The sequence below is a fragment of the Hemitrygon akajei genome, chromosome 13 (genome assembly GCF_048418815.1).
Source record: "Hemitrygon akajei chromosome 13, sHemAka1.3, whole genome shotgun sequence".
Taxonomy (NCBI): domain Eukaryota; kingdom Metazoa; phylum Chordata; class Chondrichthyes; order Myliobatiformes; family Dasyatidae; genus Hemitrygon; species Hemitrygon akajei.
In genome coordinates this window covers 17465505-17488233 of record NC_133136.1, presented here as the reverse complement: position 1 = coordinate 17488233, position 22729 = coordinate 17465505, and the positions used below count along the sequence as shown (strand labels likewise).

At 40.5% G+C, this 22729-nt stretch overlaps 1 protein-coding gene across 1 annotated transcript in view; it reads right to left on the bottom strand.

Moving 5' to 3' along the window:
- Positions 1 to 22729, bottom strand: part of dcaf12 (DDB1 and CUL4 associated factor 12) — a 91727-nt gene that overhangs the window by 7117 nt on the left and 61881 nt on the right. The window contains exons 5-8 of the mRNA XM_073064207.1: positions 18833 to 19026; positions 16388 to 16453; positions 14322 to 14484; positions 11366 to 11550 (exon numbers count right to left, since the gene is read on the bottom strand). Coding sequence (XP_072920308.1) covers positions 11366 to 11550; positions 14322 to 14484; positions 16388 to 16453; positions 18833 to 19026 — 608 coding nt within the window. The remainder of the gene's footprint in view (positions 1 to 11365; positions 11551 to 14321; positions 14485 to 16387; positions 16454 to 18832; positions 19027 to 22729) is intronic.

Here is a 22729-nt window from a genome sequence, read left to right as displayed (position 1 = left end):
AGGAGAAAGCTTCTGGAAGAAAAGCAGATTAGTGGGGTTCTAATGATCATTTTAGTTCTAGACTGCCGTAATAAAAATTAGGCATTCTCTTTACATGAAGAGCTTGTGCTTTTTTAAAAAAGAACTTCTTTGCCTATTACGAATTTTTGAGCCTGCTTACCTGTATATGAATTATCTTTGACAAATACTAGTCTTTTATGCTAAATTTTTTAAAAACTAAATTTCAAGATTCTAGTACTTTTCTCCATTCCCTCCTTCCCATGGGAAGGGAATTTCATCAAGTCACTTTTATTGTCATTTCAACCATAACTGCTGGTACAGTACATAGTAAAAATGAGACAACGTTTTTCAGGACCATGGTGTTACATGACACAGTACAAAAACTAGACTGAACCACGTAAAAAAACAGAAAAAAATTCATAATTCTGTTGCAAGATGGCACCACAGCAGAACGACTCTATGCTGTCCCAGATTTCATCTAGCACATGGACAACTCTGGTGAACTTCACTGAACAGCTATTGTAATCACTTTCTCTCTTATTCCAAGCACTGTAATATCTTTTATAGCAGCCCCCTGCTCATTAGATAATTTACCACATCCCTGTACCTGAATGCAAGACATTTTCCTTCACAAATTGCTAATGGTTCAAAGTTTCATTTTATTATCAAAGAACATATGCAGAATACAACTGAGATTCGTCTTCCCCAGATAGCCACAGTGTACAGAAAACGACAGTAGTTGAAAGACAGACACCAACCCCCTTTCACCCTCTAGTTTCAATCCCCCCGACAAGAAAAACAAAAAGCAAAACCTCAAACCCTCCCTCACACAAAAACTAACAGATCAGAATATCAAACCCCCAGCCTGACAATCAGCAGCAAGAATGAATGGGCGAGAATGCAAAAAACTGAACTGAAAGAGGCAATATGAGCTATAGTCCAATCCATAAACCTCAGAATTTTGATAACATCTCCAAGAGCAATGACATTCAGCAGCCCCTCTGAGGGATGAGGCGCGGCACAGCCCAGCAGCCACATCAAAGTGCTAGCTCACTCAATCAAACTGTACACCAAGTCATAAGCTCCAACAGTTTCAAAAGCAAAATTCAAATAAAAAGGAGGATGACGCATAGAAAAATCGAAATGATTGACATCTGGAAGACTTCACCTGAGGAACCATGAATGAACTAGTAGAAGGATGCCACTAGTTTAGCTGCTAGCAACTTTGAGTGAAAGCTTAATGATTACATTCCATATCATATATTTACAATGGACTAGATGCAAAAATATTTGCCCACTGCTATAATCCTCACTTCTCATTGCTCTCAGCTTCTCACTCATGCTCTCAGCTATGGTTTGCTCTCAGTTCCACAAAACTTTTCCTGTTAATTTGAAACTCTCTTCACCAGACATAAATTTCAGCTTTTCACTGAAATAGGTTTCTTTACAAAACCTTTCTATAAGATTATGAGCTCTGATGTCACACTAAAGTGGATATAATTATCCAATTCCTATTCTGATGTATTCATCATAGCTCGCAGAAGTCATCACTAAAAGCCTATGTCTCATACTGAAGACAGACTATTGATCCCAACCAAACCATATGGAAGTTTGCCATTTGGCACAGAAACAATCTAATCATACTTATCCATCCACTCCATGATCCTATCATGCTTCATTTTTCCAGACAAGTAAAGGAGGCTGCACCAGGGCCACTGGATACAGATGTTTTGATGTAAATTTTACAAATAAAGCTCAGAATCATACAACATTACAGCATAGAAACAGGCCCTTCAGCCCATCTGGTCTGTGTCAAGCCATGAATATGCCTAGTCCCATCAACCTGTACCTCCATACCAATCCCATCCATGTACCTATCCAAATTTCTCTTAAATGTTGGAATTGACCCTTAATTTCCACAAGTGTTAGGATGTTTTGTTGAAATTGTACAGATGTTGGTGTGGCCTAATTTTGAGTATTGTGTCCACTTTTGGCCACCTACCTATTAGAAAGATGTAAATAAGATTGAAACAATACTGAGAAAATTTACAAGGGTGTTGCTGGGACCTGAGGACCTGAGTTATAGAGAAAGGTTGAATAGGTAAGGACTTTCTTCCCCAGAATGAAGATTGAGGGGAAATTTGATGGAGGTGTATAAAATGGAGTGAAACAGTAAATAGTAACAGTAAATACAAGCAGGATTGTTTCCACTGAGGTTGGATGAGCCTCGACCTAGAGATCATGGGTTAGGGGTGAAAGGTAAAATGTTTAAGGGAACATAAGGGGGAACTTCATTTAGAGGATGGTGAGTGTACAGTAAGTGGTGGATGCAGGGTCAATTTCCACCACTAATGTCAGGCTCACTGGCCTATAATTTCCTGGCTTATTCTTGGAGACTTTCTTAAACAACAGAACACATTTAGATATTCTCCAATCTTCCGGCACCTCACCTGCAGCTAAGGTGGTTTTAAATATCTGTTAGGGCCCCTGAAATTTCTGATTAGCCTCACACAGGGTATGAGGGAACACCTTGTCAGGCCCTGGGGATTTATCCACCCTAAACTGCCGCAGGACAACAAACACCTCCATCTCTGTATTCTGTACGGGGTCCATGACCTCACTTGCTACATTGTCCCATATCTATAGACTCTGTGTCTACAACCCGAGTAAATATACATGCCAAAATTCCATTTAAGATATCCCCATCTCTTTTGGCTCCATGCATAGATTACCACTCTGATCTTCCATCAGACCAATTTTGAACCTTGTTATCCTTTTGCTCTTAATAAATCTGTAGAATCCTTCAGGATTCTCCTTCACCTTGTCTGTTAAGAGTAACCTCATGTCTTGTTTTAGCTCTCACTGGTTTCCTTCTCAAGTGTCTTCTTCCATTTCTTATTCTCCTCAAATACCTTGTGTTCCTGCCTTCCTATACCTGCTATGCACCTTTTTCTTAAGTAAGGACTCAATATCTCGAAAACCAATGCCTTTCATTCTGACAGAAACATGCAAACTCTGTACTCTGCAAACTTCATTCCTGAAAGCCTCCCACTTACCAAGTACACCTTTGCCAGAAAACAACCTGTCCCAATTCACACTTGCCAGATCCTTTCTAATAACATCAAAATTGGACTTTCTCTAATTTAGGATCTCAACCAGAAGACCAAACCTATCCTTTCCCATAATTAGAATCAGACTTTAATCGTCAAGTACCTATGCAAATACAAGGAATTTACTTCCGGCAGATGTTGTCTCTCTGCTCATAATAATAATGATAAATATAAATGAAAATATAGATTATACATACAGGTATTGCAATCCAAGTAATAGTTAGCCGACAGTTAACCGGCAGTTAACTGTTCAGCAAAGTGACCGCAGTAGGGAAAAAACTTCTCCAGTGCCTATTAGTCTTAGTCTGGAGGGATCTGAAGCGCCTACCAGACGGAAGCAGATCAAACAGTCCGTGCGCAGGATGGGAGGAGTCCTTTATGATGTTCCCCGCCCTCTTCTTCAACCTGGAAGAGTACAGGTTCACAATAGAGGGCAGGGAGGCTCCAATGATGCGCTCGGCTGTCCTCACTGTGCGCTGTAGTCTGGTCCTATCCTGCTTGGTGGCGGCTCCAAACCACACAATGATGGAGGTGCACTGGACAGACTCAATGACTGCAGTGTAGAACTACAGCAGCAATTCCTGAGGCAGACCGTATTTCCTCAAGAGCCGCAGGAAATACATCCGCTGCTGGGCCTTCTTCAGGATGGAGCTGATGTTCTGCTCCCACTTCAGATCCTGAGAGATGGTGGTTCCCAGGAGCCTGAAGTTCTCCACGGTGGACACAGGGCTGCTGAGGACTGTGAGGGGAGACATAGTGGGAAGATGTCTCCTGAAATCCACTATCATCTCCTTTGTCTTGAGCGTGTTCAGCTCCAGATTGTTCCGACTGCACCAGAGCACCAGTTGGTCCACCTGCTGTTGATATGCAGACTCATCACTATTCTGGATGAGTCCGATGACTGTAGTGTCATCTGCAAACTTACCTTGAAACTAAGCATTATGATCATTAGATACAAAGTGCTCCCGTACACAAATTTCTGTCACCTGTCCTGCCTCATTCCCTAATAGGAAATCTAGTATTGCACTCTTTACTTGGGACTCCTATGTACTGATTACTGAAACTTCCCTGCATTTGACAAACTCTTTCCCAACTAGCCCTTTTACAGAATGCAGTCCCAGTCAATATTGGAAAGTTAACATCACCTATCACAACCTTATGTTTCTTGCAATAGTCTGCAATCTCTCTACAAATTTGCTCCTCTAAATCCCGTAGATTTAGAGGTGGTTTATAATATAATCCCATTAATATGGTCATAACATTCTTATCCCTCCATAAAGCCTCACTAGATGAGCTCGCCAGTCTTTCCTGACTGGGCAATGCTGTGACATTTTCCCTGACTAGTAATTCCACCCCCTCTCCCTTTAATCCTTCCTAGTCTTTCAGGTCTAAAACAACAGAACCCTGAAACATTGAACTATCAGTTCTGCCCCTCCTGCAACCACATAATTAATGCCTACTATGTCATAACTCCATGTGCTGATCCATGCCCCAAGCTCATCCTCCTTGCATTCAAATATATACAGCTCAGAACATTAGTGTTCACTATTTGATTCCTAACTTTGTATGTAGGTTTAATAACATCGTTCTCCACAATTGCCTCGGAGGGTGGAGCAAAGTCAACATGGTGTTAAATGGTGACTTCTTTGCTTGCATCTTTGGAAACAGCTCTACTTCTATCTTTGATATCTCTTTTTTTTCCCTTTCTAAGGTTCTTTTGAAAACCCTGACCTGGAGTTACACTCTGATCAGTTCTTTCTGGGAATGAGATCCACTCTCAGGGCCTCACGACTGGCTGATTTTTGATATCCCAAGGATGCAGCCTGGAAGACAAGCACAACTTCAGGGTGCCGGATTTTTGTGGCTTTGGAGATGGGCTGATTCAAGGCCGGTGCCCCTGACCATGGTGTTCTGGGAGAACATGGAATATCAGGAGCAGCGGGTTTAGCTGCGATGGGTTGTATGTTCAGAGACCTGAACCCTGGGGCCGACTCTATGGGTGCAGAGCTCAGAAAAAGCGACGCAACAAAGTTTTAACATCATAAATCAGCGAGTTGTTTGTTATACCTCCCCTCTCACTGTGAAACACGGACACCCCTTTCTCCCTCATTAGGGAGAGAGAGAAAACCTGTGGCATGTCGAACTACCAGGTGAATGAGTAGTCTTTGGGGTACTGCAAGTCTTCTTTACTGATGCTTGCTGTATGCTTGAGTGCTCAGTGGAGGGCGCTGATGCTTTTTTGATGGTGGGGGGGAGGGCCATTACCTTACTGCTGCTTGTGTGTGGCGGGAGGGCTTTGGAGTTCTAACATTCATTCTTTGGGGCATTCCTCTGTCTTCGTCGAAGTTTGCGAAAAAAGAATTTCAGGATGTACATTGTATACATTTCTGACATTAAATGTACCTATTGAACCACCTGTACTATCTGTTCTGGCACTCAGGTCCCCAACCCCCGCAATTCCAGTTTAAATTCCCCCACCATGCCCTTCTGTGCATCACTAGTAAACATTCTTGCTAGCAGATTAGTGCCCCTCCAGTACAGGTGCAAACCGTCCCTCTGTACCAGTCCCACCTTCCCTGGGAGAGCTGAATGATCGAAAATTCTTCAATTATGTGAAGAACAAAAGGATGACAGGAATGAAGGTTGGACCGATTAGACATAAAGGTGGGAAGATGTGCCTAGAGGCTGTGGAAGTGAGCAAGGTCCTCAGTGAATACTTTTCTTCTGTATTCACCAATGAGAGGGAACTTGATGACGGTGAGGACAATATGAGTGAGGTTGATGTTCTGGAGCATGTTGATATTAAGGGAGAGGAGGTGTTGGAGTTGTTAAAATACATTAGGACAGATAAGTCCCCGGGGCCTGACGGAATATTCCCCAGGCTGCTCCACGAGGCGAGGGAAGAGATTGCTGAGCCTCTGGCTAGGATCTTTATGTCCTCGTTGTCCATGGGAATGGTACCGGAGGATTGGAGGGAGGCAAATGTTGATCCCATGTTCATAAAAGGTAGTAGGGATAGTCTGGGTAATTACAGACCAGTGAGCCTTCTGTCTGTGGTGGGAAAATTGTTGGAAAAGATTCTTAGAGATAGGATCTATGGGCATTTAGAGAATCATGGTCAGGGACAGTCAGCATGGCTTTGTGAAGGGCAGATCGTGTCTAGCAAGCCTGATAGAGTTCTTTGAGGTGGTGACCAGGCATATAGATGAGGGTAGTGCAGTAGATGTGATCTACATGGATTTTAGTAAGGCATTTGACAAGGTTCCACATGGTAGGCTAATTCAGAAAGTCAGAAGGCATGGGATCCAGGGAAGTTTGGCCAGGTGGATTCAGAATTGGCTTGCCTGCAGAAAGCAGAGGGTTGTGGTGGAGGGAGTACATTCGGATTGGAGGGTTGTGACAAGTGGTGTCCCACAAGGATCGGTTCTGGGACCTCTACTTTTCGTGATTTTTATTAACGACCTGGATGTGGGGGTAGAAGGGTGGGTTGGCAAGTTTGCAGACAACACAAAGGTTGGTGGTGTTGTGGATAGTGTTGAGGATTGTCGAAGATTGCAGAGGGACATTGACAGGATGCAGAAGTGGCAGATGGAGTTCAACCCATGGAAGTGTGAGGTGGTATACTTTGGAAGGACGAACTCCAAGGCAGAGTACAAAGTAAATGGCAGGATACTTGGGAGTGTGGAGGAGCAGAGGGATCTGGGGGTACATGTCCACAGATCCCTGGAAGTTGCCTCAGAGGTAGTTAGGGTTGTTAAGAAAGCTTATGGGGTGTTAGCTTTCATAAGTCGAGGGATAGAGTTTATGAGTCGCAAGGTAATGATGCAGCTCTATAAAACTCTGGTCAGGCCACACTTGGAGTACTGTGTCCAATTCTGGTCACCTCACTATAGGAAGGATGTGGAAGCATTGGAAAGGGTACAGAGGAGATTTACCAGGATGCTGCCTGGTTTAGAGAGTATGCATTATGATTAGAGATTAAGGGAGCTAGGGCTTTACTCTTTGGAGAGGAGGATGAGAGGAGACATGATAGAGGTATACAAGATATTAATAGATAGAGTGGACAGCCAGCACCTCTTCCCTTGGGCACCACTGCTCAATACAAGTGGACATGGCTTTAAGATAAGGGGTGGTAAGTTCAAGGGGGATATTAGAGGAAGGTTTTTTTTACTCAGAGTGGTTGGTGCGTGGAACGCACTGCCTGAGTCAGTAGTGGAGGCAGATACACTAGTGAAATTTAAGAGACTACTAGACAGGTACATGGAGGAATTTAAGGTGGGGGGGGGGTTATATGGAAGGCAGGGTTTAAGTGTCAGCACACTGTGGGCCGAAGGGCCTGTACTGTTCTGTACTATTCTGTATTCTAAAAATCTGAAGCCATTCCTCCTCCATCAATTCCTTAGCCACGTGTTAAACTGTATGATCTTCCTACTTCTGGCCTCACTAGCACATTGCATGGGTGGCATTCCTGAGATCACAACCCTGCAGATCCTGTCCATTAACTTGGCACCCAACCTCCGGAACTTACTTTGCTTGACCTCGTTACCCATCCTACCCATATCATTGGTACCGACGTAGAATACAAACTCTAGCTGCTCACCCTCCCACTTAAGAATGATGTGGCCTCTATGAAATATTCCTGACCCTGACACTCAGGAGGGAAAATACCATCCAGGAATCTCATTCTCAACCACGGAACTTCGTTTCTGTTCCCCTAACCAATGAATCCCCTGTCACTACAGCTCATCTCTTCACCACCTACACATCTGAGCCAGAGCCAGACTCAGTGCCAGAGACTGTGGCTTTCCTCTGCTAGGTCACCTCCTACCTCCAAGCAGTATCCCTATTGTTGAGGGGAACAGCCACATGGGTAGTCTGCACTGGCCTTCCTCATTTAGATTAGAAGAAACTAATCAAATTTTCCTATTTTGCTAATCAATTTCAAGACTACTTCTTCCAGGTTTAGGTAATGATAATCATTAATATACACAGGGAGGAAAGACCCTCAGAACTGAACTGAATCAATCCTGCTCACTCACAACTTAAAAAGTTGCCTTGTTTTCCCCTTTTAGAGTCATGGAATTTTACAACACAGAAAGTGAATATTCAAACCACTGCACCTGTGCCAGTTTCTCAAAACAGCTACTCTATTAGTCCAGCATGACTGGACTTTACAGTTGAATTAATAATACCTTAGCAACTTTCAATTTCACTGCTTGCGGTTTGCAGTCTTCTCTTAAAGGAACACAACTAATTTGATGAGAACAGTAGCTATGAAGAGACATCTTGCCAAATTTCTCAATGTTACTGCAGCATAAGGATGTGAAGATCCAAGGCATGACTGCAATTGCAGGATATTCATTAAAAAACATTACTTCAATTTATTCAAAAGTTTCTTCAATACATTTTCAAGCTTAATTAGAGCAACATTAAAGTTTTAAAATAAATCATCAAGCTCTATTACAATATCCTAATTACCAGCAGGTACACTGTTTTGCAGAGAAATACCAACTTAAGTCAAACCATTCTCACATGCAACTATGTACTGCATAGAAAATATATCACCAGATCGAAGGTTTAACTGAAGAAAAAAACATTCATGTTCGAATTTTGTTTATGGTTAATGCAAATGCATAACATGGGAATTTGCCTAATAAAATATTTTGTTTTATCGTGGATAATGTACACACCATACTATTGTTTACTAATGAATTATGTTGGTATTCTTATGTGTGTAGCCCTCTCATCGGGCTCGTATACAGACTTGGCTGGTTAGCTAACTCTGCTAAAAGCCATGTGACTATGTGGTGACAAGGCCACCTTTCATGAACAATATACATCTAGGGTCGGTATGATTTGGGCTTCAACCAAACAGGAACATCATGATGTTCTAATTAAAGGAATCTTGATTTGAGCTAATACCATGTAAATACGGCCCATACAGCTATTGGTAGCCCAGAAATGACAAATCATACACCAGCATAAAGTTATAAAGAAAGTGTATTTACCAAATTTCCAGCTTTAACAGTCATAAAAAAATAAAAATAAAAGGACCCACTACAGTTAAACTAGTCCAATGTGCACATAAATGGAGTTCATACTGGAGTAGTTGGGGGTATACCTCTTTATTTACATGCTGGACCCACTGTCTGAAAGCACCCACATTTTGAACTCCCCTTGAAGACCATCTCAAACAACCTCTCCCTCAGGAGTACTGGCTTTTCCCCTCCTCGGAGCCATTCATCTACACAAAGCACTTCTTGCAACACAGACACTCCGTCCAACAGTATGTTGCAGCATCTTCCCTTGCCCCACTCCACAACTCCCGCTAAAAGACCCCAATCCAGACTACTGTCATTCAGAAAACTCGTTCCCACAGTTCTCATATCTCACAATCCTGATTGGCTGATATGTTTCTACGTTGGACAATGTGGCCCCTTACCTTTAGCCTAAGCCAAAACACTCTTTCCAGTAGGTCATGCTGCTTTTACAGAAAACTGGTGAAATAGAATACCTCACAGCATAGCAGAAGAAATCTTAACCAGGGAATTACATGTGGAATAAAGGGTATGTAAAAATGAAAACAAAGATTTCATTATCTCAACTTCAGAATTAAAACTTACACTAAACTACCTTTTGTGTTGGAGTAAATTACAAATAATTTGAACGAAGCAATATAAATTTAGGTGTGTAATTATCCAAGATTGTATTTGATGGTTAATTCAGCTAACTTTTCAAATAGATTTTTAAAAGCTATTACTTCCCTCAAGTTTTATAAGCAAACAAACTCTTAACGGGAAATGCTCTAGTGTCAAGTCCAAATAACTGATTTTACACCAAACCTAAATGTTAATTTTTTTACTGAAAATTTGGCCCTCCAATTTTAATTCTGTTCAGTTTATGAATATTTGTCGTCCAATTTGAGTAATTATAATAACCTTTGCCTTAACTGTTTTGGCAGATTAACTACTTATGAGGACTTTTAAAATTATTTATGCCTTCAAATCTGATATATAGCTTGAAGTCTCTTCTTGCTGCTGCCATCAGATAGAAGTTACAAGAGCTTCAGGATCCACACCAAGTTCAATATCAGTTACTATCCCTCAACCATCAAGTTCTTCAATAAAAGGGGATAACTACACTCAATTTCACTTGCCCTATCATTAAAATGTTCCCAGAACCAATGACCTCACTTTCAAGGACTCTTTATCATATTATTTCATGTTCTCATTATTTATTGCTATTTATTTATATTTGCATGAGCAGAATTTGCCGTCTCTGCACTCTGGTTGATATTTCAATGATCCTGTTATAGTATCTACTCTATAGATTCATTAAGTAAGAAAATGAATCTCAGGGTTGTATCCTGTGACATACATGTATTTAGCTAATGAAATTTACTTTGAATTTTGAAGTCATAATCTGCATCTTATAGGTTAATACGCAAATCATCCTCCTTAATTTCCACAATCTTCAATGAGATGGCATCTAATTCACCTCCCTGACTCTTTTCAACTTTCCAAAGACACCACTTCCCTCTGCAATTTCTTAGATTACATCAATCTGTATCTTTGGCCTCAATCACTGTCCAAAAAAAGTCCAAAACACAGCATTTCATTTTCTAACCAAACGGGTTAAAAGATCTTAGAACTCCACTCTTTAATCTGTAATTTCAGATGAGTCTTTTTAGTTTATATCAATACTCACAAATTCTAATGAAAACCAGGAAATTAATTCAGTTTTTTTAATGTCCACTGATTATGCTTGACCTGCTAGGCATTTCCACCATTTATTTTTACTTCTAGGTTCTCAACTGCTGCATGATTTCTCTTTGCCCTAGCACTCTTATATTTTTCATTTCTCCTCCGTCCTCATTTAATCTCTTTCTATTTACATCTCCAGATAGACAACTTGGAATCAACTTGACTTCACCACCTTTTACAGCCAGTATGGCTATAATTTATATCATTCAATCTGTTGGTACCCCTTTCTAATTTTTTTCTAGATCTGCAAAAAGGTCATCTACCTGAAATGTTAATTTTGCTACTCTGGCTGGCAATACTGCCCAACCTGCTGAACATTTCCAGCATTTTCTACATTTCAGATTTCCAACATCAGCAATTTACAACTTCTTGCTAGCTATTTTAAGTCTACTTCTTATCTGTAACCAAACTTTAAAATTTTCTGGAACAGCAGTTTTAGGAAAGTGTACATTTTGTGCTTTCTAGGAAAAGACAGAATTTCTCCAAACTTACCAACCAACCCTTCCCTGTTGTTAATTTTAAAATCTCTTCGCACTTGGATTTCAACTTCTCACTGTTGTACTTTGCTGTGAAAGCCCTTTCCATAAACTTCTGCGCTCTGATGTCATAGAAAAGTAGCGAGCCTTGTCCAGTTCCTACTGTTATGATGTGTTCATAAAAGCTCACAGATCGAATACCTATTCAAAAAGAAATTTACAATTAAAAATCTTCCTTCAATGCAAAGTTCCAAAACTACTTCACTCATATTCTATGGCAAATAGGAAGCGATGGTTTTCTTATTCTACACACAAGAACTTACACTTACTCCTTTTGTGGCTTACGTTCCCTCACACCATTTAAACTTGCTAATGCAATAACTAGACTGCATATGCCACTCAGTTCTCAAGTGAAATTGAACTTCAATAAAGCAGTTTGTAATTTTAAAAATAAAGTTATTGACAAGATTCCAACATAAAAGCTTCAACATTAATTGAATTGTGTAAAATATATACAAACTACCATATTTGTGGTGTTCTGCTTTAAATTCAGCTTCCATACAATGAAAACAAGGTTAGTTAATGACTTAATGACAAAGTTAAGTAGCCCAGTGAGACCCTACAGGCTTTGTGATGTTTGTTTATAAGGAGTCTCCAGAGAAAGGTAGCATATGACATTTATAATTTCAGTCTTTGTTTAGGGCAGAAACTGGGTAGTATGACACACACATCATGAAATACTCAACTCATAACATTACAATATTAAATATTAAGGGATCATTAAGACGATGACCAATATTTGCATACAAGTCCAAAGATACTTTAAGGTGGCCAAGCAGCTAGATAGGGTGAAAGTAAAGCTTATAAGACGCTAGTCTTCATTAGCCAGGGCATAAAGTATCAGAGAAGCAACAGTATAGTTTTATTTTTAAAAAAACATAAGCCATATGGCCAAACATGGCCATATCTGGGATGTTCTGTGGTGTTTTAGTCACCTCAGTACTGAAAAGACAATTCCTCTGGAGCGAATGCAGAAGAGATTCACCAAGGTGCTGCCTGGGATGGACAGTCTCATTTATGAGGAGAAACTGGGCTTGTCTTCCTCGAAAGACAAGTGGAGTTGTGGAGGTGGGCATGTGGAACCTGATAGGTGTAAATATTCTGAGAGGATACGCAATAATAAACTGTCTTTCCCAATCCACCCCCCCCCCCCCAAAAAAAAAGCAAATGTCAAAAGCTAAGGCAAGGAATAATTTAAAGGAGATACAAGGAAAGCAAGGTAGGCAATTCCAGCCTTTTTCTGTGCTATGACTAATGCAGGTTAATATTGGATCAATGGACATTAATGATCAATAAAAGCTAGAAGCAACCTTAATTTTTTAGGAAGGTTTTTTTTTCCAAATTCAGTATCACTAAATCAGGACTTTGTAATATAATGACATGATTGTATGAATACTCACTGAGAACCAGTTCTAAGAAGAATTGTATGAATGCATTATTTTATTTTACAAGAGAAACCTTCTCACACAGGTGTAACATGAAACTACGGTGGCCAATTCTGCTCTCCCCATTCTCACAACACATTACATTCTTTCATCTTACGGCAGCATGGTGGCAGAGCTGGTAAAACAGCTGACACACAGCTCCAAGAATCCAGGTTCAATCTTAACCTCTGGTACTTTGTGGAGTTTGCACATTCTTCCCATCGTCCCATGGGATTCCTCTGTTTTCAGTTCCCCTTCACATCTAAAAGATGAGGGCTGGTAGTTTAATTGGCCACTAAATTGTGCAGTTAAGTAACAGAATCAGGAAAAGTTCATGGGATGGTCAGGAGAAACTCAATTATTGGAATTTGAGGTTTGATGGTCTGCTTGGACCACAAGACCATTAAGATAAAGGAGCAGAATTAGGCCCATTAAGTCTGCTCTACAATTTCATCACGGCTGATCCAATTTTCCTTTCATCCCCAATCTCCTGCCTTCTCCCCATATTCCCTCATGCCCTGACCAATCAAGAATCTATCAACCTCTGCCTTAAATATACTGTACATAAGTGGCCTCTACAGCTGCCTGTGGCAAAGGATTCTAGATTCATCACTGTTAGTGGGTTGAAGAGTTTGTTTCCATCCTATGTGATGGAAACTGTAGTTGCCAAGGCTAGCACTTATTGCCAAATAGCCACTTGCTTTCAAAAAGATGGCGATTAGTTATCTTCTCAAACCACTGCAGTCTGTGCATTGAAAGAATGATTGTTTAATGCACAGAATCTGGATATTGATTCAGCAACACAGGAGCAGTGAATTATTTCCAAGAGATCCCTATGGGTGACTTGAAGAACTTGAAGGTGCTTTAACTTGCCCTTGTCCTTCTAGTAATACAGATCTTGTGTTGGAAAAGCCTTGGTAATTTACTTTAACACATCTTGAAGATGTTATACAGTGATGGATGAATTTAATGAAAAGGCTGGTAGATTTGGTGTTAATAAAGCAACTACCTGTGTTTCAATTGTAGGTGAAACACAGCAAGGCAGCCTTATCTAGGCAGAAGAAAACAACCATACTTCCAATTTGGATCATAGATTTGATGGAAAGTTACTAGGGAGTCAGGCAATGAGAATGATGAATATCAAGACTCCACCAATTCTTGCAGCTTCAGTATTGATTAATTGATCTCATCTCATTCAGCCTTATTGTGAGCGTCATACAGAGGTATTTCATGTGGAGATTTAGAGTGGTAAATTTGGGCCTCATGAGTGTTTTTTTTCATGTTTATCCATAAAGAGTTGTTTATACCAAGATCTTAATGTCAGCCTTCCAGTTTCAATTTTGTTTTGTTGTTTTAAACCCATTGGCTCTTGAAAAAAAAAACCGAATATAGGAGAAAAGAAAAAGCATCATGATGCATTTATCAAACTAAGCCAACTACAATTTGAGAACAGTTTCACAATTTCTTGCAATGAAAGTACAAACTTACCACTACCCCGTTCCCTCGAACTGACTGATTTTACATTGTTTTGTGGTTGTCTTGGATCAAGGAAAGAAACGTGTGCTTGGGACCCCACAGCATATACAGACCATTCTTGTCCATATGCTAAGCAAACATTTTCTCGGCAATGAGGTAACTTGGTAGACAGCAACTGGAACAGAAAACAATTTAATTTCACTTGAACTATATAATAAGAAATTTGGCAGCTTCCTTTTACCTTCACCAATTCTTATTAATACACTATATAAAACAGTCAATCAGATGTATGACAGCTTGGCGTGTCAACTGCTATGCCCTAGACTACAAGAAACTGTATAGAATTGTGGCCACAGCTCAGCCCATCACCGAGACCAGCCTTTTCTTCTGGACTCTGTGTAGACTTCAGGCAGCAGAGCAAGGCAGTAAATGAAATCAAAGACTGCACACGCCCCAGACATTCTTCTACTCCTTCCCATTGGATGAAAGATATAAAAGCCCAAAAGCATGTACTTCCAGCCAAAAGGACAGTTTCGATTCCACTGTTATCAGACTATTGAACAGTCCCCCTAGTACAACAAGATTGACTTAACCTCACAGATTAGCTGTTTAGATTAGGGGATAAAACAATGTGACTGGCTTCTCTTTCAAATTAACTAAATTAATCTTCGTATCCTTTTATCAGTTTTGTTAATCTAATTGTCCTCTTGAATATATTAACCCTGCAAATATCAACCTACTTACGATCAGTTCCTGATTAAGCCGGAATACATAAGGAAAACTTAATGTTTTTACCTCACTTGTAACAATATCCAAAATTCAATCTCTAAAGCAACCTGTAAACTTTAGTGTGTTGCACATTCCAATATACAGAAAAACTCTTCAGCAATTTCTGCTAAAAAAAAAATATTCAGAGGAGTTTGCAAATCTTCTACATGACATGTAAACTGCACGTGTAGTAGTAGGCAGCCATTGATCCCAGGGGATCATGGGTTTGTGCTTCTGGTGGACTGCGTCCTCTCCAAGGCACAAGCATGGGCAGGAAGATTTGAAGAACAGGCTGTTGCCCATGCAGTAGGTTCCCCCTCTCCACATCACTGATGCAGTCCAAGGGAATGGCAAGCACCAATACAACTTGGCACCAGTGTCATTGCAGAGGTTCCCAGAGTGAAGTTCTCAACAACATCAAACTGCCTTAGGGACCCCGGCTCCAGATTTCTTCCTTGGGGTTTACTCACAAAACCTTTCCTATGGGTGGATATGGCCGCAAGGCAGCGGAGGCTTAAAATCAGAGATTTCCTTCTCCTAGGTGAGCTGCCATCCAAGGCTGATGAGCCCCATCTGCCTGAAGGGTATGTAGTGGAGAGTATACTGACTGGCTGCACCACAGCCTTGTATGGAAACACTAGTACCCTTGAACAGAAAATATTGGATATGGCCCACAGCATCATGGGTAAAGCTCTCCCCTCCACTGAGCACATCCACACAAAATGTTATCACAGGAAAGCAGCATTCATAATCAGGGTCTTGGTCTCTTCTCACTGATGCTATCAGTTAAAACATACAGGAGCCTCAAGACTCACACCACCAGGTTCAGAAACAGTTATTACCCTTGTCAACCATTAGCTCTTGAACCAAAGGGGATATCCTCACTCAACTTCACTTGTGTCATCATTCAGACGTTCCCACAATCTATGGAGTTACTTTCAAGGCCTGTTCATCTCATGTTCTCAATATTTATTATTTATTTCTTTTTGTATTTGCTGTGTTGTATTTTGCACACTGATCGAACGTCTAACCATTGATTCTATCATGGTTACTATTCCCTTATGGATTTATTGAGTGCATCCGCAGGAAAACGAATCTCAGGGTCCTATATGGTGACATATATACTTTGATAATAAATTTGCTTTGAACTTTGGGGGAAAAAAAGTGGAAATAGCAGATTACAATTGATCGGTTCACCATAATACTGTTTCAAGTAGCATAGCAGTTATTTATTGAAAGCTCATGTAAGATTGAAATATCAATGCTTCATTATTTTACAGCTTTATTTAAGCTTTACCAAGAAATGTTACCTTTGTCAAGTTATCTTCTGCTTTCCATAAATGAAAGTAACCATCAAGAGACACTGCACCAAGCTCCTGAAAAATCAGTTTACAGTTGAGTATTTAGTTAGTTACAAACATGAGAAAATATGCAGATGCTGGAAATCCAAAGCAACAAACACAAGATGTTAGCGAAACTCAGGAGGCCAGGCTCCATCTATGGAGAAGTGTAAATAGTTGATGTTTCAAGCCCAAAAAATCAACTGTTTACTCTTTAGTTAGGTTCACATTAAATTATACAGGATGCTGAATGTTATCTTCAATCAATAGTTTTGAAAGATTGCTGACAGGTAGTCCCCGAGTTACGAACGTCCGACTTATGGACAACTCGTACTTACAAACCGAGGAAGCAGAACGCCATCCGCCATTTTAAGTCAGATCGCAATACCGTCCGCCATTTTAAGTCATTGCTGTTAACACTGTGTTGAGTGTTTAACTTTGTATTTGGCTTAAATTTTTCTTAGTAAGATTCACCCTGGAACCCCACCCCCCCCCACCGCCGCTCCTACTCCAGTCGACTGGTGGAGCCATGAGATCAGTGCCAGGCTCGAGAACGGAGGTTCCCGAGTTCGATTTAGTGACAGACAGCTCTCGTGCCGGGTTGATGTTGATCCAGTGACTCCCGTACCATCCGTGCCGGGTTGATGTCGAGCTCACAACTCGACCTCGTAAAAAAAACACTGCCACCTCCAGTTTAAATTCCCACGCGGAATATTGTGTCGGATCAAATACCCAAACCCAGCACAGACCCCACTTGTCCCACTTAGCTTGTCTCAGTGCAGTGGAGTTTAGGACCCGGGGAATTCAGTGCGGTGGTCCTTAGGACCCAGCGGACCTCGAGAGCCGGCAGAGCTCGGGACCCGCCATCTGCAGAGTTTCTGTTCCATTGATGGGAAGCGATCATGACAGAAAATAAAGTAGAAATAATAAAGCGTTTGGAAAGAGGTGAAACGCCATCGGTCATTGGAAAAGCGTTAGGCTACAGTTGGTCAACGATAGGAACAATTTTAAAGGATAACGGATAAAGTGAGAATAATGGAGCATGTGAAAGGCCCTGCCCGATGAAAGCTACAATTATTACTAAGCAACGCAGTGGTTTAATTATTGGAATACATACGTTTCTTAAGTGTTTTATATGCATAGAGAGGTGAAATATATACTATATACTAAGAGAAACGCTTGACTAACTGACGCTAAATAATACCGGATGTACTTGTTCCGACTTGCGTACAAATCCGACTTAAAGACGGACTCAGGAACAGAACTCGTACGTAACCCGGGGACTGCCTGTAATTAACAAAAATACATCCATGATACTGCTATTGAATTAGAAAGATATCCTGGAATCTGCATGTGGAAACCAAAAGATTCACCACAGATGTAAAAAAAAAGTGCACACCTTTTTAAGTTCAGGCTGATGATGAGACAAGACTTTCTTTTAAAAGTCTCTGAAGACCTCACCTACTGTGACAGTAAGCAACATATCTAAGTCAAAAATATTTTCTGGTATTCATCAGTATTCACTCCCCATTCCACTAGATTTCTTCCTTGAGGCTGGATAATACCACTCATTTTAAGACTATAAAGAAGTTGTAAAAAGAATGCAGTAAATTGAACTGTCAATAAGCAGAACAGCAGGATGAAGGCCGGCTCTTTAATTAATTTTCCTGTCATCTCCAAATATACTCAATGGCCACTTTATTAAGTAAACCTCTACACAGGCTTGTTAATGCAAATGTCTAATCAGCCAATTATATAACAGCAACTCAAAGCATAAAAGATTGCAGATATGATCAAGAGCTGTTCAGAGCAAACATCAGAATGGGGAAGAAATATGATCTAAATCACTTGGACTGTGGAATGATTGTTGGTGCCAGAAGAGATGGTTTGATTATCTCATTAAATGCTGATCTCCTGGGATTCTCATGCACAACAGCGAATGGCTTCAGAAACAAAGAACATTCAGTGAATGGCAGTTCAGTGGAGAAAAATGCCTTGTTAATGAGAGAAGTCAGAGGAAAATGCCAGACTTGTTCAAGCTGACAGGAAGGCAACAGTAACTCAAACACTCCCGCATTAAAACAGTGGTGTGCAGAAAAGCATCTCTAGAGGCACAACATGTTGAACCTTGAACTGGATGATCTACAACAGCAGAAGACCATGAACATACCGAAACACACTCAGTGACTAGATTATTAGGCATCTCCTGTACCTAATAAAATGGCCACTTAGTGTAGGTTTAGCAAGAAAGAGGGATATTCTGGCAGAAAATATTGAGATACTGTACTTCTGAGTCAGAAAAGGATTGCCGCAAAAAGAGCAGTTCCTTCATAAGCTCAGAGATTGATTAAAAGAAGCAAACAAAAAATGCCATCTACAAAGCAAAACAAGATTAAGGATATTGTTGAAAATTACCTTGCTGTTATTGTTAAAGGCCAAAGCTCTCACTTTGCAGTTATAAGGATTTGTATATTCCTTGGGAATGTCCTTCAAAGCTTTGTGTGTTATGTGGGTGTAACTTGGGACTCGTGCGGGATCCATACTTGTGTCGGACTGGTCTAGTACTTCTTCAGTTACTTCCCAAAGGCCCATGGAACCATCCCTGGAACCTGCAGCACAAAATTAAAGACTCATACTTAATAGATTTTGGGACACAGTCATTTTTGGATAGAGTATTTCAAGCAGAAATTGTTTTAAAAACAAAATGAAGTTAAAAAAGGCATTAAAAGTTAAAGCAACATAGCTAAAATTAGTGTTAAACAACTGATCAACTTGTTTTTACATTAGTGGTCAGATTACACGCAATGTATCAGGAGCCCTCTGCTAGCCAATGCTTGTTAAGAGCTTTCTGATGAAAACTTTTGTCTCACTGTCAATATAGAAATAAATGAGATGAAAATACAGGCTTACAGTTGGTTTCTAAACATGGATGAAAACTAATTCCACTCTCCCCGCCCCCCCCCCCCCCCAAATGAGAATCAGGAGTTACTTTATTATAGTACATAACTGTGCAGTTGTACTTCTTGGAGAAAGAACACTGAAGGATGTACCTTTCACCAAGATAATGAAACAAAGTGAAAACTACAAGACTATTTTGGTACACAAGCACGATATAAAAAGGAAGTATTGTGTTTGTAAATGGCATTAGTTAAGTCACAATGCTACAGAGTTCTGGCATTCAAGAAAGGAAGGATATTAGATGACAGGAAAAATACAAAGATTTGTAACTCGTAATTCAGCTGAGGATATTTAGTACAAGGTTAAGCCACGAAGTAGAAGATATGCTAGAACTATACTAAAACTTACATTTAAGGCTCAGAAAATGTAACAGTACCATTACAGACATACAGATAGGAAACTTTTTGGAACACATATTCAAGATTGCTTAATGTCATTTCTAGTACACAAGTATAAAGGAGAACGAAATATTGTTACTTCAGTTCCGATGCAAAACAAAAAAAACCCACAATAAATATAAACACCTAAGATAGCTTATATGTATAGATTGATTGCATGTCCATAAAGTGACGCTAGGCACAGGAGTGTCATACATAAGGTGAGACTGACAGGAAATAAATTAGCAGTGATGAGGGTGGGTATGGTGGGTTAGTGGATGAAGGTGTTAATCAGCCTCACTGCTTGGGGAAAATAACTTACTGAGTCTGGTGGTCCTGTTATGGATACTACATAGACAAAAATTCCATGAGCAGGGTGGATGGGATTTTTCATGTTACTGACCCTTTTTTGGCATTCAGTAAGATGTCGGCACACTTATACGCAGCAGTCCCTCTGGATCCAAACAACTGTTTGTTCACCCTTTACATTTTTTTTTTAATTGCAAGACATTGCTGGACATCAAGCATTGCAGGTTTTCCCCATCAGTGAGTTGCTCGAAATCAGTGGAGCTGGACTTGCGTGCCATGTTGCCATCTGCAGGAGAAAGGCGTCAAAAGCAGTGGGCAAAGGCAGTGTGCTGTCCAATGAACAGTGCAAATGACTGTCTTGAATGTTTTAATTGGGATGGGAAAACCCTGTTAGACATTGGTAAGTTAGATACCGCAAGTCCTGTTCATTGACGAGATCGAGATTGGTGGAGGAGAAATTGTGTGGACTCTGTTGTTGCATGGACCAGACCTTCATGCTGCTTCAGCCATCCTGGGACAAGATACCGAAGGCAGTAAGGACGAAAGAGCAGGTGTGCTGCGGAAGTTGTATTGGATTGGCAACTGGCCCCTCCCATCAGTGCTGCCCTCCAACGTTCTCTTGGTGGAAAACAAGCTGGATTGTGTTCATCTGTGACTGACCCAGCATGAGATGAAAAACTGTTTATACACTCGTTCTTGTAGAAATGTGGCTCTAGGACAACATTCCATGCATAATCAAACTAACAGGCCATGACACTCAGGGACTGTGTCTTTATCTTTGTGACTGTATGTTTTTCTGTTGTCGTAGTTACATGTCACACATGTGCTGTGTGACTGATGGTACTGTGTCTTACATCTTGGCCCCCAAGGAACACCATCTCATTTGGCTGTATTCATGTGTATGGTTGAATGACAATTAAACTTGAACCTTATTGTACAAGGCAGACAACAAATGAGCACATTTTACGAATGGAACAAAATACACTATTAAAGGACATGGAGATACAATGAAGATCATACTCTCAGGAATAAAGTGTTATTTTGCAGTAATTTGAAATAAAGTGATAGCTACAAGCTAAAGATTAGCCTGATGCAGGTGAGAGGGATCTATGTTCAATGCAGCATAATCAAAGGAAATACCGTAGATGTCGGATTATAAGCCGCTACTTTTTTCCCACATTTTGAACAGCTTTGAACTCTGCGGCCTTTAATACGATGCGGCTAATGCATTATTTTTTTCATGCCGCCAAAAACATTTTGCCTCGTAACAGTAGACCAATAAAATTGATGAGTAGTTCACAGAGGTCCAATGAAATTGTACGATAAATCAAGCGCACTTTCACAATTAAATTATTGTAAATCAGTCATTTGTACTCACCCTCATCAACATGGAAAACACTCGAAGAAAAGCATTGTGCTGCCTTTATGGCAGTTATTTAGTTTATAATATTTTCGCTTAGTAATTCATTTGTTAGTTAAACTTAGAAGTGTTTTAACTATATTTGTTTTCTGTACTACATCGCGGGATGCTATGACGTCACACCCGGTTTCGCCGCGTCTTGTGGGAAAAATGCCGTTTGCGATAAACGGGAAGGAGGGGGGGAGCGGCATTACGCGAGCGGCTTTGGATCTGAGCGAACGCTGCTTTTAAGTTAAAGGCGATCAATAACTTTTCCTGGTAGGCTGCAGTATATATATTTTTTACCAGTCGTTAGGAGATATTGGAATGTTGTTCAGTAAAAAAGTATACGCAACGTATATTTAAAAGTAGCCGCGTTACAGGCACGGTTCGAAAAAAAGCATTTGCAATATGTATTTGTTTATGTTACCATATGGATTTAATTAAAAGTTAAAAAATCCTCACGTGTAATATCTTTCTGTGTAAATATCTCATATTACAACGTGGGACACCTGCGGCCGAAAATCCGGTGCGGCCTGTACAAGTAAAAAATTGATTTTCTTTCTAAAATTAGAGCCAGCGGCTTTTAATCAGGTGCGCTCTGTAGTCCGGAATCTACGGTAAATGCCTGCGAAAGTCAGCTGAAATGCATTCATAACGTAAGAAATAGGAAAAGTAGGCCATTTGGCCCGTAAAGCCTGCTCCACCATTCAAAAAGATCATGGCTAATCTGGCCATGGACTCATCTCCACCAACCTACCTTTCCCCCCCCCCCCCATAACCTTTAATTCCCCTACTATGCAAGAATCTATCCATCCAACCTTGTCTTAAATATATTTACTGGGTAGCCTCCACTGCTTCATTGGGCAGAGAATTCCACAGATTCACCACTCTCTGGGAAAAGCAGTTCCTCGTTATCTCCACTCTAAATCTACTCCCCAAATCTTGAGGGAGTGTCTCCTAGTTCTAGTCTGACCTACCAGTGGAAACAACTTTCCTGCCTCTATCTTGTCTATTCCTTTTATAATTTTATATATTTCTATAAGATCTCCTCTCATTCTTCTGAATTCTAGCAAGTACAGTCCCAAGGGACTCAATCTCTCCTCATACTCTGGACCCCATCATCTTGGAATCAAAATGGTGAACCTCTTCAGCACTGGCTCCAAAGCCAGTATATCCTTCCTCAAATAAAGAGACCAGATCTGCATGTAGTACTCCAGGTGCAGACTCACCATTGCACTGTACAGTTGCAGCATAATCTCGTCCTTT